General features: G+C 38.3%; 2 protein-coding genes across 9 annotated transcripts in view; one reads left to right on the top strand and one right to left on the bottom strand.

Moving 5' to 3' along the window:
• Positions 1-18474, top strand: part of LOC127452152 (serine/threonine-protein kinase BRSK2) — a 225569-nt gene extending 207095 nt beyond the window's left edge. For 7 of the 8 annotated variants that reach the window (XM_051717468.1, XM_051717435.1, XM_051717424.1 and 4 more), the window contains 4 exons: positions 4914-5037; positions 6239-6419; positions 7557-7646; positions 16155-16657. In XM_051717468.1, coding sequence (XP_051573428.1) covers positions 4914-5037; positions 6239-6419; positions 7557-7646; positions 16155-16357 — 598 coding nt within the window. In that variant the 3' untranslated portion in view covers positions 16358-16657. The other variant, XM_051717442.1, reaches the window with a different exon arrangement.
• Positions 18475-18803: 329 nt separating this feature from the next.
• The window catches only part of LOC127452262 (ankyrin repeat and BTB/POZ domain-containing protein 2-like), a 43499-nt gene continuing 42180 nt past the window's right edge, over positions 18804-20122 (bottom strand). Inside the window, exon 17 of the mRNA XM_051717607.1 lies at positions 18804-20082. Coding sequence (XP_051573567.1) covers positions 19894-20082 — 189 coding nt within the window. The 3' untranslated portion in view covers positions 18804-19893. The remainder of the gene's footprint in view (positions 20083-20122) is intronic.

The raw sequence follows: 20122 nt of genomic DNA, 5'->3' as shown, positions 1-20122 counted from the left end.
TGACAACCCAGGTGACGAGCCTTACCACTCTCTCTCTACCGCAGACAGACACGACCACACCCCATTACCACAGCAATACTTTAAAACAATTTATATATATATATAATGGTGGCCAAAAGTTTGGAATAATGTTCAGATCTTGCTGTTTCAGAAGGATACTGGTACTTTAATTCACCAAAGTGGCATTCAACTGATCATAAAGTATAGTCAGTCACTTTTTGAAAAAAATAATTTTTGATCAAATCTAGACAGGCCCCATTTCCAGCAGCCATCACTCCAACACCTTCTCCTTGAGTAATCATGCTAAATTACTAATTTGGTACTAGAAAATCACTTGCCATAATATCAAACACTGCTGAAAGCTATTTGGTTCATTAAATGAAGCTTAACATTGTCTTTGTGTTTGTTTTTGAGATGCCACAGTATGCAATATACTGGCATGTCTTCAGGTCAATATTAGGTCAAAAATGGCAAAAAAAGAAACAGCTTTCTCTAGAAACTCATCAGTCAATCATTGTTTTGAGGAATGAAGGCTACACAATGCTTGTTCAGCCAAAAAACTGAAGATTTCATACAAAGGTGTACACTACAGTCTTCAAAGACAAAGGACAACTGGCTCTAACAAGGACAGAAAGAGATGTGGAAGGCCACATGTACAACTAAACAAGAGGATAAGTACATCAGAGTCTCTAGTTTGAGAAATAGACACCTCACATGTCCTCAGCTGACAGCTTCATTGAATTCTACCTGCTCAACACCAGTTTCATGTACAACAGTAAAGAGAAGACTCAGGGGTGCAGGCCTTATGGGATGAATTGCAAAGAAAAAGACAATTTTGAAACAGAAAAACAAAAAGAAGACATTGTCCACAGACATTGGACAACAGATAATTGGAAAAGAGTGTTATGGATCTTAACCCCATTGAGCATTTGTGGGATCAGCTAAACTGTAAGGTGCATGAGAAGTGCCCGACAAGACAGCCACATCTATGGCAAGTGCTACAGGAAGCGTGGGGTGAAATGTCACCTGAGTATTTGGACAATCTGACAGCTAGAGTGCCAAGGATCTGCAAAGCTGTCATTGCTGCATGTAGAGGATTTTTTTGATGAGAACTCTTTGAAGTAGTTTAAGAAGCTCTGAACATTTTTTCAAATTGTAATAGTAATTATTAATGTCCTGACTATACATTGTGATCAGTTGAATGCCACTTTGGTGAATAAAAGTTCCAATTTCTTTCCATAAGAGCAAAATCTGTACATTATTCCAAATTTTTGGCCGCCAGTGTATATCACTTGTGAGCAGAATGTTTTATTGGGCGTCATTTAAAAAAAAAAAAAAAAAAAAAAATGTTACCCAAATTCCCCAAATTATGCAAAATGTGTGAAAATACTTTTAGGAAACAAAAAAAAAAACATTAAAAATGTCCTTTCCATCGTAGTCATTTCCACCACAGAATTCTATTAAACACAACACAGAATTTGAGGACTGGTGGAAATTGCACTGTGGTGAGAATTTCATGACTTTCAGAAAAAACAAAAACAAAAAATTGGCAAAAAAGGCATAAATGTCCTGTGATACTTATATATAATGCAGCGGTCCCATAGACATTCTTTGGGCAGTACTGTTGTAACACACTAGTTGACCGTAATGCTCTCTCCTATGATCCACAGAGGTTTTTATCTCTATAAATAAAAGAATCTCTGACAGTGCTTCCCTGTTAGTGATATAATGATGGAGAAAGGAGCTCTTAACACTATTGAATGCACAAAACAAGCCCAGATAGGACTTCAAATATTTATAAATATATAGAAATATTCAAATATATAGAAATCAAATATTTTTCAGCCTATGTACGGCTCATTTTAATTACCACAGAAGCATGTCAAGTCTTAACTATCACCAAAACACAGAATGAGACATCTTCCTGCTCTGACGCAAATCATGAACGCAGCATCACAATTGCTGTAACAAAGTGGATAGCCACAGTCAGGGGCAGACTGGGAAGAGAAATTGGCCCTTTATTTTAAATAAAAACTGTCCAAAAGTTGTTTAGGGGCTGTGGGTGTAGTGTTCTGCCGTTCTGCCCCGTTTCGCGGCCGGCCCACCGGGAAAAGTCCCCATTCTCCCAATGGCCAGTCCGCCCCTGGCCACAGTCTACCTGCAGATTAATAGTGTGTAGGATGAGAGTTTAAGGTATTTAATGCCCATTGCAATAAATATGCAACCTATGTTGAGACTAGTTCTTTCAATTAGTCAAACTCCCACTTAGACCTTGGGAAACGTTTAATGTTACTTGAATTGGTGCTATTTTAGTGCATTTCTATCTTTATATTGTGGAAGGGTTTGTTTGGAAAATGTTAATAAAGCATTACAAAATGCAAAAAATGGCGATTATTCCCATACTTTTAACTACAAAAAAAGTATGGGAATAATCACGACAAAAAATTTGAATTGACTGACAGCACTAATATACACCAATCAGTCACAACATTAAAACCACCTACCTAATATTGTGTAGGTCCCCCTCGTGCCGCCAAAACATCGCCAACCCGCATCTCAGAATAGCATTCTGAGATGCAACTCTTCTCACCACAATTGTACAGAGCGGTTATCCGAGTTACCGTAGACTATGTAAGTTCAAACCAGTCTGGAAATTCTCAGATGACCTCTATCATCAACAAGGCATTTCCTTCCACAGAACTGCCACTCACTGGATGTTTTTTGTTTTTGGCACCATTCTGAGTAAACTCTAAAAACTGTTCTGTGTGAAAATCCCAGGAGATTTTTAGGTACAGAAATACTCAAACCAGCCCGTCTGGCACCAACAATCATGCCATGGTCGAAATCACTGCGATCAAATTTTTTCCCCATTCTGATGGTTGATGTGAACATTAACTGAAGCTCCTGACCCGTATCTGCATGATTTTATGCACTGCATTGCTGCCACACAGTTGGCTGATTAGATAATTGCATTGATGATTGTTGGTGCCAGATGGGCTGGTTTGAGTATTTCTGTAACTGCTGGTCTCCTGGGATTTTCACGCACAATAGTCTCTAGAATGTACTTCGAATGGTGCCAAAAAAGTTCTGTGGACAGAAATGCCTTGTTGATGAAAGAGGTCAACAGAAAATGTCCAGACTGGTTTAAACTGACAAAGTCTATGGTAACTCAGATAACCGCTCTGTACAATTGTGGTGAGAAGAATATAATCTCAGAATGCTATTCTGAGATGTGGGTTGGCGCTGTTTTGGCAGCAGGTGAGGGACCAACACAATATTTGGCAAGTGGTTTTAGGTGGTTTTAATGTTGTGTCTGATATATATATACCAATCAGCCACAACATTAAAACCACCTGCCTAATATCGGGTAGGTCCCCTTCGTGCCACCAAAACAGCTCTGACCCGTCAAGGCATGGACTCCACAAGACCTCTGAAGTTGTTCTGTGGTATCTGGCACCAAGACGTTAGCGTCCTGTGAGTTGCGAGGTGGGGCCTCCATGGATCGGTCTTGTTGGTCCAGCACATCCCATAGATGCTCAATCGGATTAAGATCTGGGCAATTTGGAGGCCAGGTCAACACCTTGAACTCTTTGTCATGTTCCTCAAACCATTCCTGAACAATTTTGGCAGTGTGGCAGGGTGCATTATGGTGCTGAAGGGACCATACTGCCACAGGGAATACCGTTGCCATGAAGGGGTGTACGTGGTCTGCAACAATCTTTAGGTAGGTGGTACGTGTCAAAGTAACATCCACATGAATGCCAGGAACCAAGGTTTCCCAGCAGAACATTGCCCAGAGCATCATACTGCCTCCGCCGGCCTTCTTTCTTCCCATAGTGCATCCTGCTGCCATCTCATCCCCAGGTAAACAACGCACACGTACCCAGCCATCCATATGATCTAAAAGAAAACGTGATTCTTCAGACCAGGCCACCTTCTTCCATTGCTCCATTGTCCAGTTCTGATGCTCACGTACCCATTGTAGGCGCTTTTGGCAGTGGACAGGGGTCAGCATTGGCACTCTAACTGGTCTGCAGCTACACAGCCCCATACGCAGCAAGCTGTGATACACTGTGTGTTCTGACACCTTTCTTATCCCTTCTGTGTGATCGGACCAGATGGGCTGGCCTTCGCTCCTCACGTGGATCGATGAGCCTTGGGCGTCCATGACCCTGTTGCTGGTTCACTGGTTGTTCTTCCTTGGACCACTTTTTGTAATTACTAACAACTGCATACCGGGAACACCCCACAAGACCTGCTGTTTTGGAGATGCTCTGACCCTGTCGTCTAGCCATCACAATCTGGCCCTTGTCAAAGTTGCTCAGATCCTTGCGCTTGCCCAATTTTCCTGCTTCCAACACATGAAATTCAAGAACTGAATAATATCGTAATGTCGTAGCTGTTGAAATGTACTGCCAAACATCAAATATAGCTTATTGTGTATGTCTGCATGCATGTTAAATGTTGCACTGTAGTTTCCTAAAGGAAAGTTTTGTTGATTGCTCTGGAATGTGTAAAATAACAATAAATCTTACTTTGTTCACCTAGTAGTCCATGATGACAAGCAGTTGTTGCTGTCTATGATAAATTACCACTTACCACTTGCACATTCGTTTGTACGTATATGCATAATACGCATACTCCTTCCTTGATTCAGTCCGTCATTTTTTTGCAGGTGGCTACAATTTATCTGCACGCCAGCTGAAACTCTTCAAAAATATAATGTATAACTTCCCCAAAAGTGGGGAGGACAAATGTGGTTATAATGGTTGCTACACCCCAGACAGTATATGTAACAGTATATGTTTTATTTAAACATCTACACTTGATTCATGCATGGTATACAGTGTGACTTGAGTGAGGTTTGTGTGTATTGTGTTCCCTTGTTCACCCCTGTTTTCCCTTTTTCATAGACTTGCCAAAAAATCTTGGTTTGGAAATTTTATTAACCTTGAAAAGGAGGAGCAGATATTTGTGGTGATTCGGGACAAGCCTCTGAGCTCCATCAAAGCAGATATCGTCCACGCCTTTCTTTCAGTAAGTCTCCAATGAGTGTGTGATCATATCTTTGTGGATGTTTTTGTAAAGAGTAAAGGCTTACCTGCCATACTTTTGATCTTACACTTGATTCTTGCTGCTTACTCATTATTCACAGGAATGCAGTGTATTTTTGTTGCACGATTGGTATATTGGTTTCACTTGTTTGTCTTAAAGGAATAGTTCACCCAAAAATACAAATTATCTAATAATTTACTCACCCTCATGCCATCCCAGATGTGCATGACTTTCTTTCTTCTTCAGAACACAAATTAAGATTTTTAGAAGAATATTTCAGCTTTGTTGGTCCTCACAAAGTGAATGGTGACCAAAAGCTCCAAAATCACTTAAAGACAGCATAAAAGTAACCCATACAACTCCAGTGGTTATATCCATATCTTCAAAAGCGATTTGATAGGTGTGGGTGAGAAACAGATAAATATTTAACTCCTTTTTTACTATAAATCTCCAGTTTCACTTTCTTCTTCTTTTGTTTTTAGTGATTCACATTCTTTGTACATATCACCACCTACTGGGCTGGGAGGAGAATTTATAGTTAAAATTGACTTAAATTCTGATCTGTTTCTCACCCACACTTATATCGCTACTGAGGATATAGATTTAGCCACTGGATTCGTGTGGATTACTTTTATGCTGCCTTAATGTGCTTTTCAGAGCTTCAAAGTTTTAGTACCCATTCACTTGCATTGTATAGACCTACAAAGCTGAGATATTCTTCTAAAAATATTTGTGTTCTGTAGAGAAAAAAAAAAGTCATACACATCTGGGATGGCATTAGGGTGAGTAAATGATGAGAGAATCTTCAGTTTTAGGTGAACTATTCCTTTCAAGCTGAAGTGTGTAATTTCTGCACCACTAGCGCCACTGAATGGAATTGCAAAAATAAATGTTGTTTTTAAACAGCTTGTAGAATGTCCCCTCAGTCTGCCAAACAGATGGTCCCGCCCCAAACTCACACCACTGGTTGAGTCACTGTTGTTGTGTCGGGCTGAACAGGTCGCTCAAAACAGAGGAATTTTTATAGAGCCACAGAGCCACAATGATTACACTTTTCGAGTAAATTAACTTTTGAATGGCTTACTTATAGTTGTCTCTGAATATGAAGTGGGGATAGAAGAATGTTGTTAGTCACACTTCAGCTTTAAGAGCTTTGTTGAATGTTGTTCTCCTTTTCTGTCAGATTCCCAGCCTCAGCCACAGTGTGATGTCTCAGACAAGTTTCAGGGCAGAATACAAGTCCACTGCTGGCCCCACCGTGTTCCAAAAACCAGTGAAGTTCCAGGTGGACATCACCTACACTGAAAGCACGGCTGCCACAAAGGAGAACGGCATCTACTCTGTCACTTTTACACTTCTCTCAGGTAACCATGCCGACAGTAAGAACCCCATTTTGGTGTCATAAACTCCTTGGCAGCCAATAGAAATGCTGGAAATCAGAGGGGCATATGTGTGGGTGATATAGAGGCTGGTTAATGATGTTGAACTTTGTCTCTCTCAGCGGTGAGATAATTTTTTCTCTCTTGTTGCGCTAGCGGTCCCCTCCTCCCTAACGTCCCCTCTCTCACGAAGATGCTTAAAATAGGCACACTGCTTGGGGGGTTAATGGAAAAAAATTAACTAAAAGAGACCTTTTTGCCTCCAGGTAATCACTATGCATTTTGAACCTGCTGTGTTTCAAAGGACAATCCAAAAAGATCCCACGCTGCCAGTGCCATTACTGCCAACCCTATTCTCTCTCTCTCTCTCTCTCTCTCTCTCTCTCCCAGCTACACAATCAGAATAGAATTGTGTTCTTAGTCAAAAATTTTAAATGGATAGTTCACCCAAAAATTGGGTGAACTATCACCCATTTTCTCCCCCTCATGCCATGCCAGATGTGTATGAATTTATTTCTTCTGCAGAACACAAATTAAGATTTTTAAAAGAATATCTCAGTTCTGTAGGTCAATACAGATCTCAGATATTATATAATTGAATGGTGGCTAGAAATCTTAAGGTCCAAAAAGCAGATAAAAAAGCTGACTCCAGTGGTTAATCCATGTCTTCAGAATAATATGATAGGTGTGGGTAAGAAACAGATCAATATTTAAGTCCTTTCTTACTATAAATCTCCACTTTGACATCTGAAAGTCACATGTGGCACATGTTTAGTTTTACTTTCACATCTGAAAGTGAAAGTGGAGATTTTTAGTGAAAAAGGACTTAAATATTGATCTGTTTCTCACCCACTCCTATCATATCACTTCTGAAGATATGGATTTAACCACTGGAGTCTTATGGATTAGTTTTATGCTGCTTTCATTTGCATTTTGGAGTGTGAGTGTCATAAAGTCAGCCAAATGGGCAAAAGGCACAATAAAGATCACCATCATCCCATCAGACTTTATGAGGCGGCCGCTAAGGGAAATAAACCAAGTAGCATTCATTTCAAAAGATACACATGCAGTTTTTTGAAACACTCAAAGAGACACGTGTGTTTGTGTGTATGTCTCCGGCAGGTCCCAGCCGACGCTTCAAACGGGTGGTGGAGACAATTCAGGCTCAATTGTTAAGTACACATGACCAGCCTGGTGTTCAGCAGCTGTCTGGTGAGTGTCCAATTACTTGACTGACACACACCGCCAGAGCTCTCTCTCTCTACCTGTCTCTATCTCTCTCTTTCTGCTCTCCTACACGGCATCCTGAACATGCATGGTACCTAGTCCACCCTTGCGGAGCACTGATCGCTGCACACACCCATCGAGGTCAAATGAGTCTTTCTAGTGTTTGATGTGGTTTCCATTGCTTTCTAATCAGATATACATTTTCAGGCCTTCTCATCATTATTGTAATTAAAATAAACTAACTTCAAAGGGTTAGAAACAAGACACCCAAATTGCTATTCTAGTACTGCAAGATTTGCTGTCTTATCTAAAGGTGCTGGAAATACATATTTGACCTTATCAGAGAACATTGCACAGAACTGCATTGCAAGGCACTGTCACACATGCACACACACTTTCATTAGCAGTCACACACAAGTGCGCACCCATGAAAGAGCATGTTTAGAGCAACCTCACACTTAATAAAGGTTATGGAAATACAAAGGCAAATTTAATTTAAATTAAAATAAAACCTGTGTCCCAAGTAAATGGATGTGGCTAGAGACTATCCGTTCAACAAGCAGAAATCTGATGGGCTAGACTGTGGTTCCTGCTGGAGATGATGAAATGAAAGAAAAGAGAGAAACCCTTTGCCTGTATTCTCACATGGCTATCTGCGCATGGTGAAGAGCCTGTTACAGCTCCCTCTGTTGGACAGAGGTATTAACACTGTTCCCAACCCTAACTGTCAAAAAGCACAGAGTAATACAAGGATATGTTCAAAATAGAGTACTACCATGCTACTTATACTATGTTTGCAGTAGGCTAAATACAGTAGTAAGTAAACAGTGCCCAGTATGCAAATTTATTGGATGCATTGAGCACACTTATGACCTACGTCATTTGCCAGAATGTGCAGTATACAACCTGAGCACATTGCACTGTACTCAATCCCGCAATGTGCACAACTTTTCCAGTGTGAATGAACTGGAAGCAATATCAGCCTCGGTTTTTAACATTTTTGTTTTTGAGTTATTATATAATTGGACCGCCAAGTCAAGGAGACTGTCTTAAATATCTTGAGTGCACACATGAGCCAAAAGTGTCATTGAAGCACCACAAAATGACGTGGTTGCTTCAGCAATTGAGTTTTTCATCTCACATTTGCTTTTTATGACTCTATTGGTTAGGTTTAGGTTTAAGGTTTGGGTTAAGACAGTAGGATTTAAAACTCGATAGAGCAGGGGTTTTCAAACGGGGGCCGCTAAGGGGTGCTTGGGGGTCTGTGGAAAATTTAAGATAAAGAAAGTGTTCATAATGGTAAAAACGTTGAAAACTATATTATTGCCATTTCAGTTTAATCGAAATGTTTCCTTAATCGAAAAACATTACTCAATTATTGATTAGAAAAAATATATGTTGTCAACATAGTACAAAGTAGGCAAACATTTTTCCAGATAATTAGATAATTCCAAAAAACTATAGACCAATAACGATATTTTGCCCCTTACCTTATTTTGTCATCTGATTTGTTTAGAAATAATGCATTCAAATGTACAAAGATGTACAAAGCATATTTAATTGTTTCAACAATAAATAATTTCCATTAAACATGGATTGGATCTGTTGAACACATGACAGGCCAAACTTTTAAGAGAGCCACAATAAGATAAGTAAGAGATAATTTATATATATATATAGGACGATTGATGTGTGGCCAAACGTTTTTGCCGTTTTAAACAATAGATCTCGCATTTAGCATATTATGATACAACATTGCAAATTCATATTATGAATTATTATATTCAACATGCTTTACTTTTTTGGATTTCATTTATTTTGGTTGCTATTTCTTTATATTACAAACAAAAATGATTATACACTTTTTTAAACGCAATAATTGTATGGAATTAATTATAAATAAACCATCATTTAAAAAAATAATAATTATCTGCATTTTCTTGCTTATGCAGTCATAAGCATGACAACGGCGATAGGAAAAACAGGTGATTGTTGCTGCGGTTTATATCGATTGTTATAGCTGATGGTTTTAATTTGGTCAATAATTGGTTAGTAAATCGGTGCATCCCTATGGATAATATTTTAATAGTTTCTTTTGACTTTAGTACAATAACAATATAAAAGCTAATTATTTTAATTGTCTGTACAATACCACACTTAACATTTTTCATAAATATATTAACGTCCTTCGCAAGGTGATTGTCATATTTGGGGGTCCTTGGCATCAAAAACTTTGAATATATCTGCGATAGAGCATTAACTTAATCTGTTTGGGAGAATATTTAACTTGATTTTAGCGCCACACAGTGGACATTTCACCTCGGAACCACCGTAATACATGTAATGAACCACGTAATGTCCTTTCCAATGTCCATCCAGGCATTCCATGTATACAACAAATTGTATACTGTGCACTGTTTAGCCTACATTTTCCATACTGCAAAAATAGTATTAGTTGGTTAAATCGGTATGCCATTCCGATTTAATATATTTACCTGATTCATGAAATGGAACCTACATCTCTTTGTATTTGGATTGTCTGAAAGGAGAGCTGCTATCAGGATCGCTACTCACTATCAGTGTACTGTAGCTTTAAAGATGTGCCACACTCTCATTCTGTCAATCACACCCTTCCCTTCCCTCTGGCTTTGCCCTTTAACCCCTGCTCTCACACGGCTCCCTGGTCATGAAGGATGTGCGGTATGCAGCTGTTGAGTGAACAGGCATGTGAGCTGGTGTTTCCTTACTGACCATGAGCAGACCTGCACAGCACTAAGCACCAGCATGCTTCACCCTCAACAGATGTGACCATGTAATAAACATCTGTGCAAGAAGATTTAATCAGTCAATTTCATTACTGTAAAGTCAATCGGGTGCATTGAGAAATATAATTTAAGGGTGAATATTTGATTTGATCAACATGTCAGAGTAATATGTCATGTTCCTTTGACAGGAAAGCGTTCAAAGTGTGGTAAGAGGTCTATTTTATCTCTTCTGCCACAGTGTACTTCACTTTGTCATACACACACCATCCAATGCGTGACACTTACAGTATACACAGAACTGCTTACAGTTTAAAAGGAAATGTGTACAGATGTGTGTCTGTCTGTGAGTGAGTGTTTGAATTTTTGTGTGCATGCTCTCACTTGGTAGGGCAATCCATCAAAGTTTCAATACATTCTTCATGATGTTTTTGTATCAGAATTTAATTCTTGCATTATTCTGCTTTGTTTTGTTTAGAAATTGTTGCATCTCAACAACTGAGTCACTTCACAAACAAAATTTTAATCAGCCTTCAAACTATCACCAGCTCTTCAGAATGTCAAATCAGGATTATTTTTTAATTTGAAGATAATGTTTCAGATGCTATTTTATCATCTATTTCGGCATCTCCTCCTCTAAATCTTGTTCAGACTTGTACAGTAGAAATAATCATCTGTAGAATCCCTGTATGATGAGGGGTCAGAATTGTAAAGAGATTCGTTTTCTCAGAGTGACCTACAGTTGTGCTCAAAAGTTTGCATATCCTTGGAGAATTGGTAATATATGTACCATTTTTAAAGAAAACATGAGTGAGCAGGCAAAACACATTTCTTTTATTTCTTATGGGATTCTTATTCAACTGTAGGTTATAACAGAATGGCACAATCATAAAACAAAACATGGCAACAAAGAAAAAAATGAAATGACCCCTGTTCAAAAGTCTGCATACCCTTAGTTCTTAATACTGTGTATTGCCCCCTTTAGCATCAATGACAGCCTGCAGTCTTTTGTAATAGTTGTCTATGAGGCCCCAAATTCTTGCAAGTGGTATAGCTGCCCATTCGTCTTGGCAAAATGCCTCCAGGTCATGCAAAGTCTTTGGTTGTCTTGAATGAACAACACGTTTGAGATCTCCCCAGAGTGGCTCGATGATATTAAGGTCAGGAGACAGTGATGGCCACTCCAGAACCTTCACCTTTTTCTGCCGTAACCACTGGAGTGTCAACTTGGCCTTGTGCTTAGGGTCACTGTCGTGCTGGAAAGTCCAAGAGCGCCCCATGCACAGCTTTCGTGCAGAAGAATGCAAATTGTCTGCCAGTATTTTCTGATGACATGCTGCATTCACCTTGCCATCAGTTTTCACAAGATTCCCGTGCCTTTAGAGCTCACACACTCCCAAAACATCAGTGAGCCACCACCATGCTTCACAGTGGGGATGGTATTCTTTTCACTATAGGCCTTGTTGACCCCTCTCCAAACATAGCGCTTATAGTTGTGACCATAAAGCTCTATTATGAGACCATGCCACCTTTGAGGCGTGTCAAGGTGTTGTCGGGCATATTGTAACCGGGCTTTTTTGTGGCACTGGCACAGTAAAGGCTTCTTTCTGGCAACTCAACCATGCAGCTAATTTTTGTTTAAGTATTGTCCTATTGTGCTCCTTGAAAAAACCACACCATCTTTTTCCAGAGCAGCCTGTATTTCTCCTGAGGTTACCTGTGGGTTTTGCTTTGTATCCCGAACAATTCTTCTGGCAGTTGTGGCTGAAATCTTTCTTGGTCTACCTGACCTTGTCTTGGTATCAAGAGATCCCCGAATTTTCCACTTCTTAATAAGTGATTGAACAATACAGACTGGCATTTTCAAGGCTTTGGATATTGGATATTTTTTATCCTTTTCCATATTGTTATAAAGTTCCATTACCTTGTTACGCAGGTCTTTTGACAGTTCTTTTCTGCTCCCCATGGCTCAGTATCTAGCCTGCTCAGTGCATCCACATGAGAGCTAAGGAACTCATTGACTATTTATATACAGACACTAATTGCAATTTAAAAAGCCACAGGTGTGGGAAATTAACCTTTAATTGCCATTTAAACCTGTGTGTCTCTCCTTGTGTGTCTGTAACAAGGCCAAACATTCAAGGGTAGATAAACTTTTGATCAGGGCCATTTGGGTGATATCTGTTATCATTATGATTTAAAAAGGATCCAAACAACTATGTGATGATAAATGGCTTCATATGATCACTATCCTTAAATAAAAGGATTTTTTTTTTTTGCATAATCAGTCATATTTTTTTTTAAATCAGTGCCAAAATTTCACAATTTCTGCCAGTGTTTGCAAACTTTTGAGCACAACTGTACTTAATAGTTCTCTATAATATGGTATGAAGTGTTGTTTTAAAACTAGCAACAGTGAAGTCTGATAAACAAAATATGATTCTCAAGGAATACATTACCATGCATTAGTTAAAGCATATCATACCTTCTTTGTGAATAATGTAATATCTGATACTAACACAAGACCTTAGCAAAAATAGAATAAAGCCACACGATTTGTATTTATAGAACAAAATATATTCATAGCTTCCACATGGCTATGTATCTGTTAGCTTATATGCAGCCTCTCTGCTTTCACAAGAGAACCAGCAACATAAATCCTCCCCCTTATGACTATTAGATGCCATAGGATAACATCCTATTTATTTTATAAGATAAAAATGAATAGGGTGTCATTTCAAATTTAGCCAACATCTGTCTACACTACCCTGGTGGGTTTAAGATCAGGAATATGTTAACTGAAGATATTGCAGCAAATACATTTTTATGATTTACTTTTTAGAGTGAGACATACATAAATCCACCACGTTTAGCCCGGAGCTATTTCACTGGAGCTCAATGCATGCCACATAAGAGAAAGTTGCAATATACTCTAGTTTTCACTCAGATTAGGACCCAAAAGAGAGTGAGAATGAGGAGGCCACAGTCTTGTTGCCATGTTACAGCCAGTGCTGTTGGGGCCCACTGTTGTTCATTCATTTATGAAATTGGAAAAGGGAGGACAGTTTGCATGCCTATGTTGGTTGCAAATAGGGTGTTTACCTAATACTTTTGAGCTGGCTGTCAGGTGTATTCAGACTCTGCAACAATTTGTATCACTACATTTCAAACCATTTATAAGATTTTCTTTTTGGGCATCAGAAATGAAGAATTTAGCACACACACACACACACACATATATATACAGTACTGTGCAAAAGTCTTAAACACATAAGATGTTTCACACAAACATTTGTCTTAAGATGGTTTTTTATAACTTCAGCTTTAATGTGTCAATAGGAAATATCAATTTTAGACTCCCAAACGTTCCTTTTGCTAATTGAATAGAATAGAAGAACAGGGAGCCCTGCAACCGATGGCATGGCCCCCGCATGGCCTCCACAGACCCCCCTCCCCCGCACTGAACATCGTGTCAGTCTGAGATTACATGAAGAGACAGAAGCAATTAAAAAATACTGTAGACAGAAGAACTGTGGTGTATTCTCCAAGAAGCTTGGAACATCCTATCTACCAACAACCAAGAAAAACTGTGTCCAGGTGTACCTAGGAGAATTCGTGCTGTTTTGAAGGCAAATGTGGTCACGCTTAATATTGATTTAGCTTTTTTATGTTTACTGGACTTTGTATGACAATAATTGATAACTGAAAACTATTTATGGCATTATTTTTGAAGACACCCTCACTATGCAACATGTTTCACAAGTGCCTAAAACTTTTGCACAGTACTGTATATAAATTACACATTTTACTAAATCCATCATGAAATCTTAAATGATTATGTTTGGTAATGATTTTTGTATGTGCTGTTGACAAAAATGTGACTAGGGACTGTTTACACCACAGTGGAATATTGACAAAAAATAATACACCAGCTTTTACATTCATAGACAAAAATTGTAGTTTGAATAAGAAATAAATGTATAATAAATTGGGTATTATTATAGTAATTCTAATTATTATTAAATTTCATAACTGAATTTTCATGGTCAGATGCATTTTTACACCACTCATTTATATTATATACTATATTTGCTAAATTCATCATTTATATACAGACACTCAATTTGGCATATTTATCATGAATTTGAGGTTTGAGTTCCAATAGATGGCAACAGCTTGATTCCGAAGTAAAAAACCCATACATTTTCTCCATAGGCAAATTGTTTTTTTTTTAACGTAAACTTGTAAACCTTTACAACAGACCTACCAAGAGCTCAGAGGGTTGTTAATCAATGGTATAAAGCCATCAGTTCACGTTATTTCAACTTATAAATAGTGGAGTTCCTGGTTAAGAACTACTCTGTCCATGATCCTGAGGGGGAAAATCCACCAATCAGAGAATCGTGGCAAACAAAGCGCAATAAAAAAGTCCAACAGCAACCGCCTATTGCATGATGCTCTGTGAATGACGCAATCAAGTCAGTCTTCCTACACTTAAACTACTTTGCAATACAATTCAAAATATTTTGTTTCTATACTTATAATCAACAACTTTAAATCAGTAGCTTTATACTTTTTCATCATTTTTATTTTGATTATGTGATTCACAATGCTTCATGAGATTGTAGTTTGTGCCCTCATAAAGAAGATGTTAAGTACATGGTCTTGTACCTTTGTCTTTTTGTAAAAATACCTCTGTTCTTTAAGTCAGTTTGTAATGCTATGATTCACTTCAGAGCTGGTTGTTTAGATTCATGGCTTAGAATGGTTTTATGACAGATTTCAAGAAATCCCTATGGAAAAAATGGATAGGAAAAATACTTCCAGAACCAAGACGGCTGAAAAAGTGGACGGGCACTGTTGTGTTTTATTAAAGGAATATTCCGTGTTTAATACAGGTTAAGATCAAGCAACAGCATTTGTGGCATGATGTTGACTTCCACAAAAATTTATTTCGACTTGACCCTCCTTTTCTTTAAAATAAGCAAAAATGTGGGTTACAGTGAGGCACTTACAATGGAAGTGAATGGGGCCAATCTGTAAAACGTTAAAATACTCACTGTTTCAAAAGTATAGCCACAAGACTTAATATGTGTGTTAACATGATTTTAGTGTGATACAATCGCTACTGACCTTTTCTGTGTAAAGTTATAGCCAATTTTACAACTTCATTGCCATGATGGCATAACGCTGTAAACCCTAAAACAGCCATAAAAATTAAGATTTAAAGAAAAGGAGAGACGACTCAAAATAATTTGTTTGTGGCAATCAACATCATGCCATAATTAAGCTTAACTTGTATTGAACACAAGATATTCCTTTAAGGAAAATAAAAGTCACTGACCATCTTCCTGAACCTCATTAATTCAGATGTTTTTTTTTTGTTTTGTTGTTTTTGGAATGTAATGCTCTCACATTGTTTTTTCCATTCCATCCAGTCAAGATCACCAATTAAATGGAGACTGCTTAGCCACAGATACTCACTACCACAATAATTTCTTTGAGCAATATACAGATGTTCTGTCCAGCAGTTGAACATGCCTTAGCTCACCTCCGAATAACCCCATGAGTGTGTTCTGATTCATGGCTTATTGTCTCCAGTTTATGCAGTCTCATTCTGCCTCTCATCATCTCACCTTGCCCCTTCTGTGATCCTCATTGTTCATGTCTTTGTTCTCTGTCTCTTTTTCTCTCCTTTCTTGTTCTCCTCTTCTCCTGTGTGTGCACCCAGGCAGCCCATTGAGTAACTTCTTTGACGTAATTAAACAGCTCTTTTCAGACGAGAAGAACGGGCAGGTGTCCCATCCGCCCGGCACGCCCAAGCATGTTGCCAGCAGCAAGAGACATGACCCAGAACCTAATGACTCCAAATGTCCATCTGGCCAAGACAATGCCAAGATGGCACCATCAGTTGGGACACAGGAACAACCTTAAAACCGGGAGCTATACTAGATTACTAGTTTTAAAATGAAAAGAAAAACAGGAATCCGGTCATGATACAGAAAGGATGCTGTTGACTCAAGTTGAAGTGTGAAAGACCTGCGACAAACATGCCTACAAAGTTTTATATCATGATATAAATATTGAAGCACTAAATGTACTAACCCGACACTTTACAAAAGGCGCATACAGACATGCACATATATATATTTTTTTTAATCCAAGCATTTCTCTCCAATGTTGTTTGTTCTTCAAAGTCTCTTTATGTTCTGTTTTACGATGCCTTTATTTATTTCTGCTACCAGGAATTATCCAGAAAACGTGTTAAAGACCAAGTCCTGCTATTGCACAAGATTCATGTATGGCACATTGACGGAGGGCACATTACACAGGAAGTACAGTAGAAGCAACTGAGGGAAACTCCTTGTGATGCATCTAAACACCCCAAATGCCAACAAGACCTGTTCCGACTCATTCCTCAATTCTTTTCTTCTGCAGCAACATAAAGCCACTCGTATCCAAGGATTTGGAGTGAAGCCTTAAAATAAAGATGAAATGAATTTTTACTAAGCTGTCCCACTCTTCATTTTTCTATCTTTTTATTTAAATAGCGCTTTGCTAGTCTTCTCTTTTTCTCTTTCACTCATATGATAAAACACAAAACAGAGAAATACATACCAGGATATCATTACAAAGGGACAGGTTGCAGCTCTGGACATCATCATGCATTTGAGGAGTTGCCCTCAAGGACTCTTGTTGGATTGTATTATTTTTAATGTAGTCTTTTTTTGTGAAATGAAGAATTTAAGCATTTTATGGACTGTGTCATTGCTGTAAAAGATTTGGAGATCCTATTTGAAATATTATGAGGAGAACATTTTGGGTGTGGACTGGGATACAGTGGTGATGGGTGGGATTTATTCTGTTGTACAGACTGAAAATATTCCTTATGTAACAAATGTCTATCAGTGACATTGCTTTGATGAATTGTGTTGCCACATCCTGTTTTATTGTTTTTTTTTTTTCTCATGCAGCATTAGTTTTGAATGAATATTATGCTTAATGTGTTCAAGGGTTACTCATGATGTCAATTTTCCATTTTTATTTCTTTCGTTTTGGTTTTTCAAAAACATCTGCAGGATTCAGAGAACTTTTAACCTAACTTTTGTAACTTATTTATCTGTTGTTGTCTCTTTTTTATTTATTTATTCAGCTGGGGGAATATTTATATACTGTATACAAACCCGGGTGGTGGAGATTTTATTGTTTGCAACAGGGCAACTTGTCAGATTGTGTGAAGGATTTTGTGTTTTGTGGACGATAACACTTATCCAATTTTGTGATTCAAGCACTCTTTCTTTCCTGGCTTTGACCAGATAAAAGAGCCTGTAGTATATGTTAAATTATTTACTGGTAATTTAAGAATGTAGACTAGCCTCTTTAGGGTGGACGGGGGTTGGGAGTGGGGGTGGGGGGTGATGTATTGATGGCTGTCACTCATCTCATTGTGCCTGTATAACAGGCGGACAAGCTCAAATCACTCATTGTAAATAGACAACTTTGGGCAAAGGATTTTCTTAAAAACCATCAAGGGGATGCTGCTGCTCCTGACTCAATCTCTCGTATTGCATGTCTGTCATTCGGCTTTAATTTGCATGATGTTGTGGATGTTAAATTTCTCCTCCCCTTACCTTTGTCATCATCAGATTTAAACAACTTATTTCCCACCATTTATCATGCCTTAATTTTTCAGTTTCTCGTTTACCTCACACCTCCCTTATCGTTAATGGTTTCACACCACAGACTCTGTCTCTCTCTACTGCGTCATGCTCTTGGGGTAGGGGGTCTGGGATGTCATAACACACATGATCATTTATGGGAACATACAGCGAGGACAATAAGCGGAGATGTAATCTAAGCAATACACATTGTTGTCCTTCCTATTTTGTACTTTGGGTGAAAAAAAAAAAGGAGCAAAGCTGGATTGTAACGTATCATGGATTTTATTAATACAGAGCGCGAAAAATAGAATTGACGCTAATGTATCCCCTTGTAACTACTGTGAACAACTTCAGTGCAACGGAAATAAATCCATTGACTTTGGGATGTTGTATGTGTGTGCTTGTTTGCTTTTTTCTGTGTAGGTGCAAAACTCAATCTTACCCAACCACAATACGCAATTTTATATTAAATATCACCCTTATACTGCCAAGTCATGGATACTTTGTGCCATCTCCAAGTTATTTGTATAAAAGCCATATTAACATATGGGGCTAACCTGTCAGACGGCTCTACCGCTTTATGTAGTTACAGAGTAAGTTAAAGGTGGGAAGCTGGGGAAAGTCTTGTGAAGGCCGCATGCAACATTCATACAACATATTTATTTGGAGTCTCGCATAAAAGCTACTACACCTCTCCCTACCCCTGAACCTAACCAAAACCCCACCCCTAAGCCTAACCAAATGTGACTCTCACGTGACTTTCCCTGCCAGGTGCTTCCCTTCTAGGCACACAGCTCGAGCGTTATCTCACAGATGTCTATTTGATGATGTGTGTGTTTACATCTGGAAGATTTATTGTTTACGTTGTTTGCTCCTCTGTAATTATTCTATAAGATGTATGTCAATAAGTATGTCTCGGATGTCAATAAGACATTCAGCTGATGTCTTTGAGACATTTATGATTTAGAATGTTTGTAAATCTGATCTTTTTAAGACGTTTAGCAGATGTTAATTAGATTGTGATGCTTTTCAAGTGAAAGGATCTAAAACAGACATCTCGGAGATTTGTGTACCATCTGTGTTGCTTATAAACTTGGCCTTTCTATTTTTTGGAGGTCAACTTGCCTACACCGTTTCAACATAAACAAGAAAGGAAATCACATAATGCAAATGTCCTAGTTCACTTTTATTGGTAATATCAAGAATACTGGTATCATACTAATATTGCATGAAAACTGTAATATCAAACAATTTATATTTAATGATCCCAATGTATCCCAGTACCATTGCATAGTGATACATAAAGTGAGTATACAAAAGTATCTACAATACTACTATGTACATATCTCATAAACTACTATACTTGGATGCAGGTTTAGGACTGCATTAACCACTAGAGGGCGTTAAGGCTACAAACTGCAGTGGGTTTTGAAACTCAAAATAGGACAAAACAGAACAAAAGAGAACAAAGAGAATGTAATCCCGAAATGCAGAGGTATGATGAAAACACATCATAAATCCATATTTAAATTCAGTATTCATGGTAAATCAGGAACCAGATGCTTAAGGAAACAATGAAACACTGAATGTCATCCTTTTAAGCCTTAAATTCATCATAAATACACACTTCTTTAAAAACACATACTGTATAGCTTTGAAAAAAACATTTGAATTACAAAGGATAGGATGCCATCTAGAGGACTAAGAACTTCTAAACTCTATGTTGGTATCTGAGCTTTATCACAGTGTTTTCCAAATAACAGCATAAAAGCCATTTCTGTTAAATTCCCATGTTTTTTCCCAATGCGTTCATCCTCTACACGGGCCACAAAGTGAGTACAACCTTGAGGCCAGTGTAGCTTGCAGTCCATCCAGAGCATCAGTTCTGCAGTCAGAGACTAACACGAGCTCCTCAAACTGCTCACAGTCCAAAAGATCCTCCATGTTCTGCAGGAAGAAGCCTTCACAGAATACTGCCAGCTCCACCGCTTCACTAACCTGCTCCATTACATACAACAAAACATACAACTGACATCAG

The sequence above is a fragment of the Myxocyprinus asiaticus genome, chromosome 2 (genome assembly GCF_019703515.2).
Source record: "Myxocyprinus asiaticus isolate MX2 ecotype Aquarium Trade chromosome 2, UBuf_Myxa_2, whole genome shotgun sequence".
Classification (NCBI taxonomy): Eukaryota; Metazoa; Chordata; class Actinopteri; order Cypriniformes; family Catostomidae; genus Myxocyprinus; species Myxocyprinus asiaticus.
Note: the sequence above shows the minus strand (reverse complement) of the source record. Positions and strands in the feature narration are given on the sequence as shown.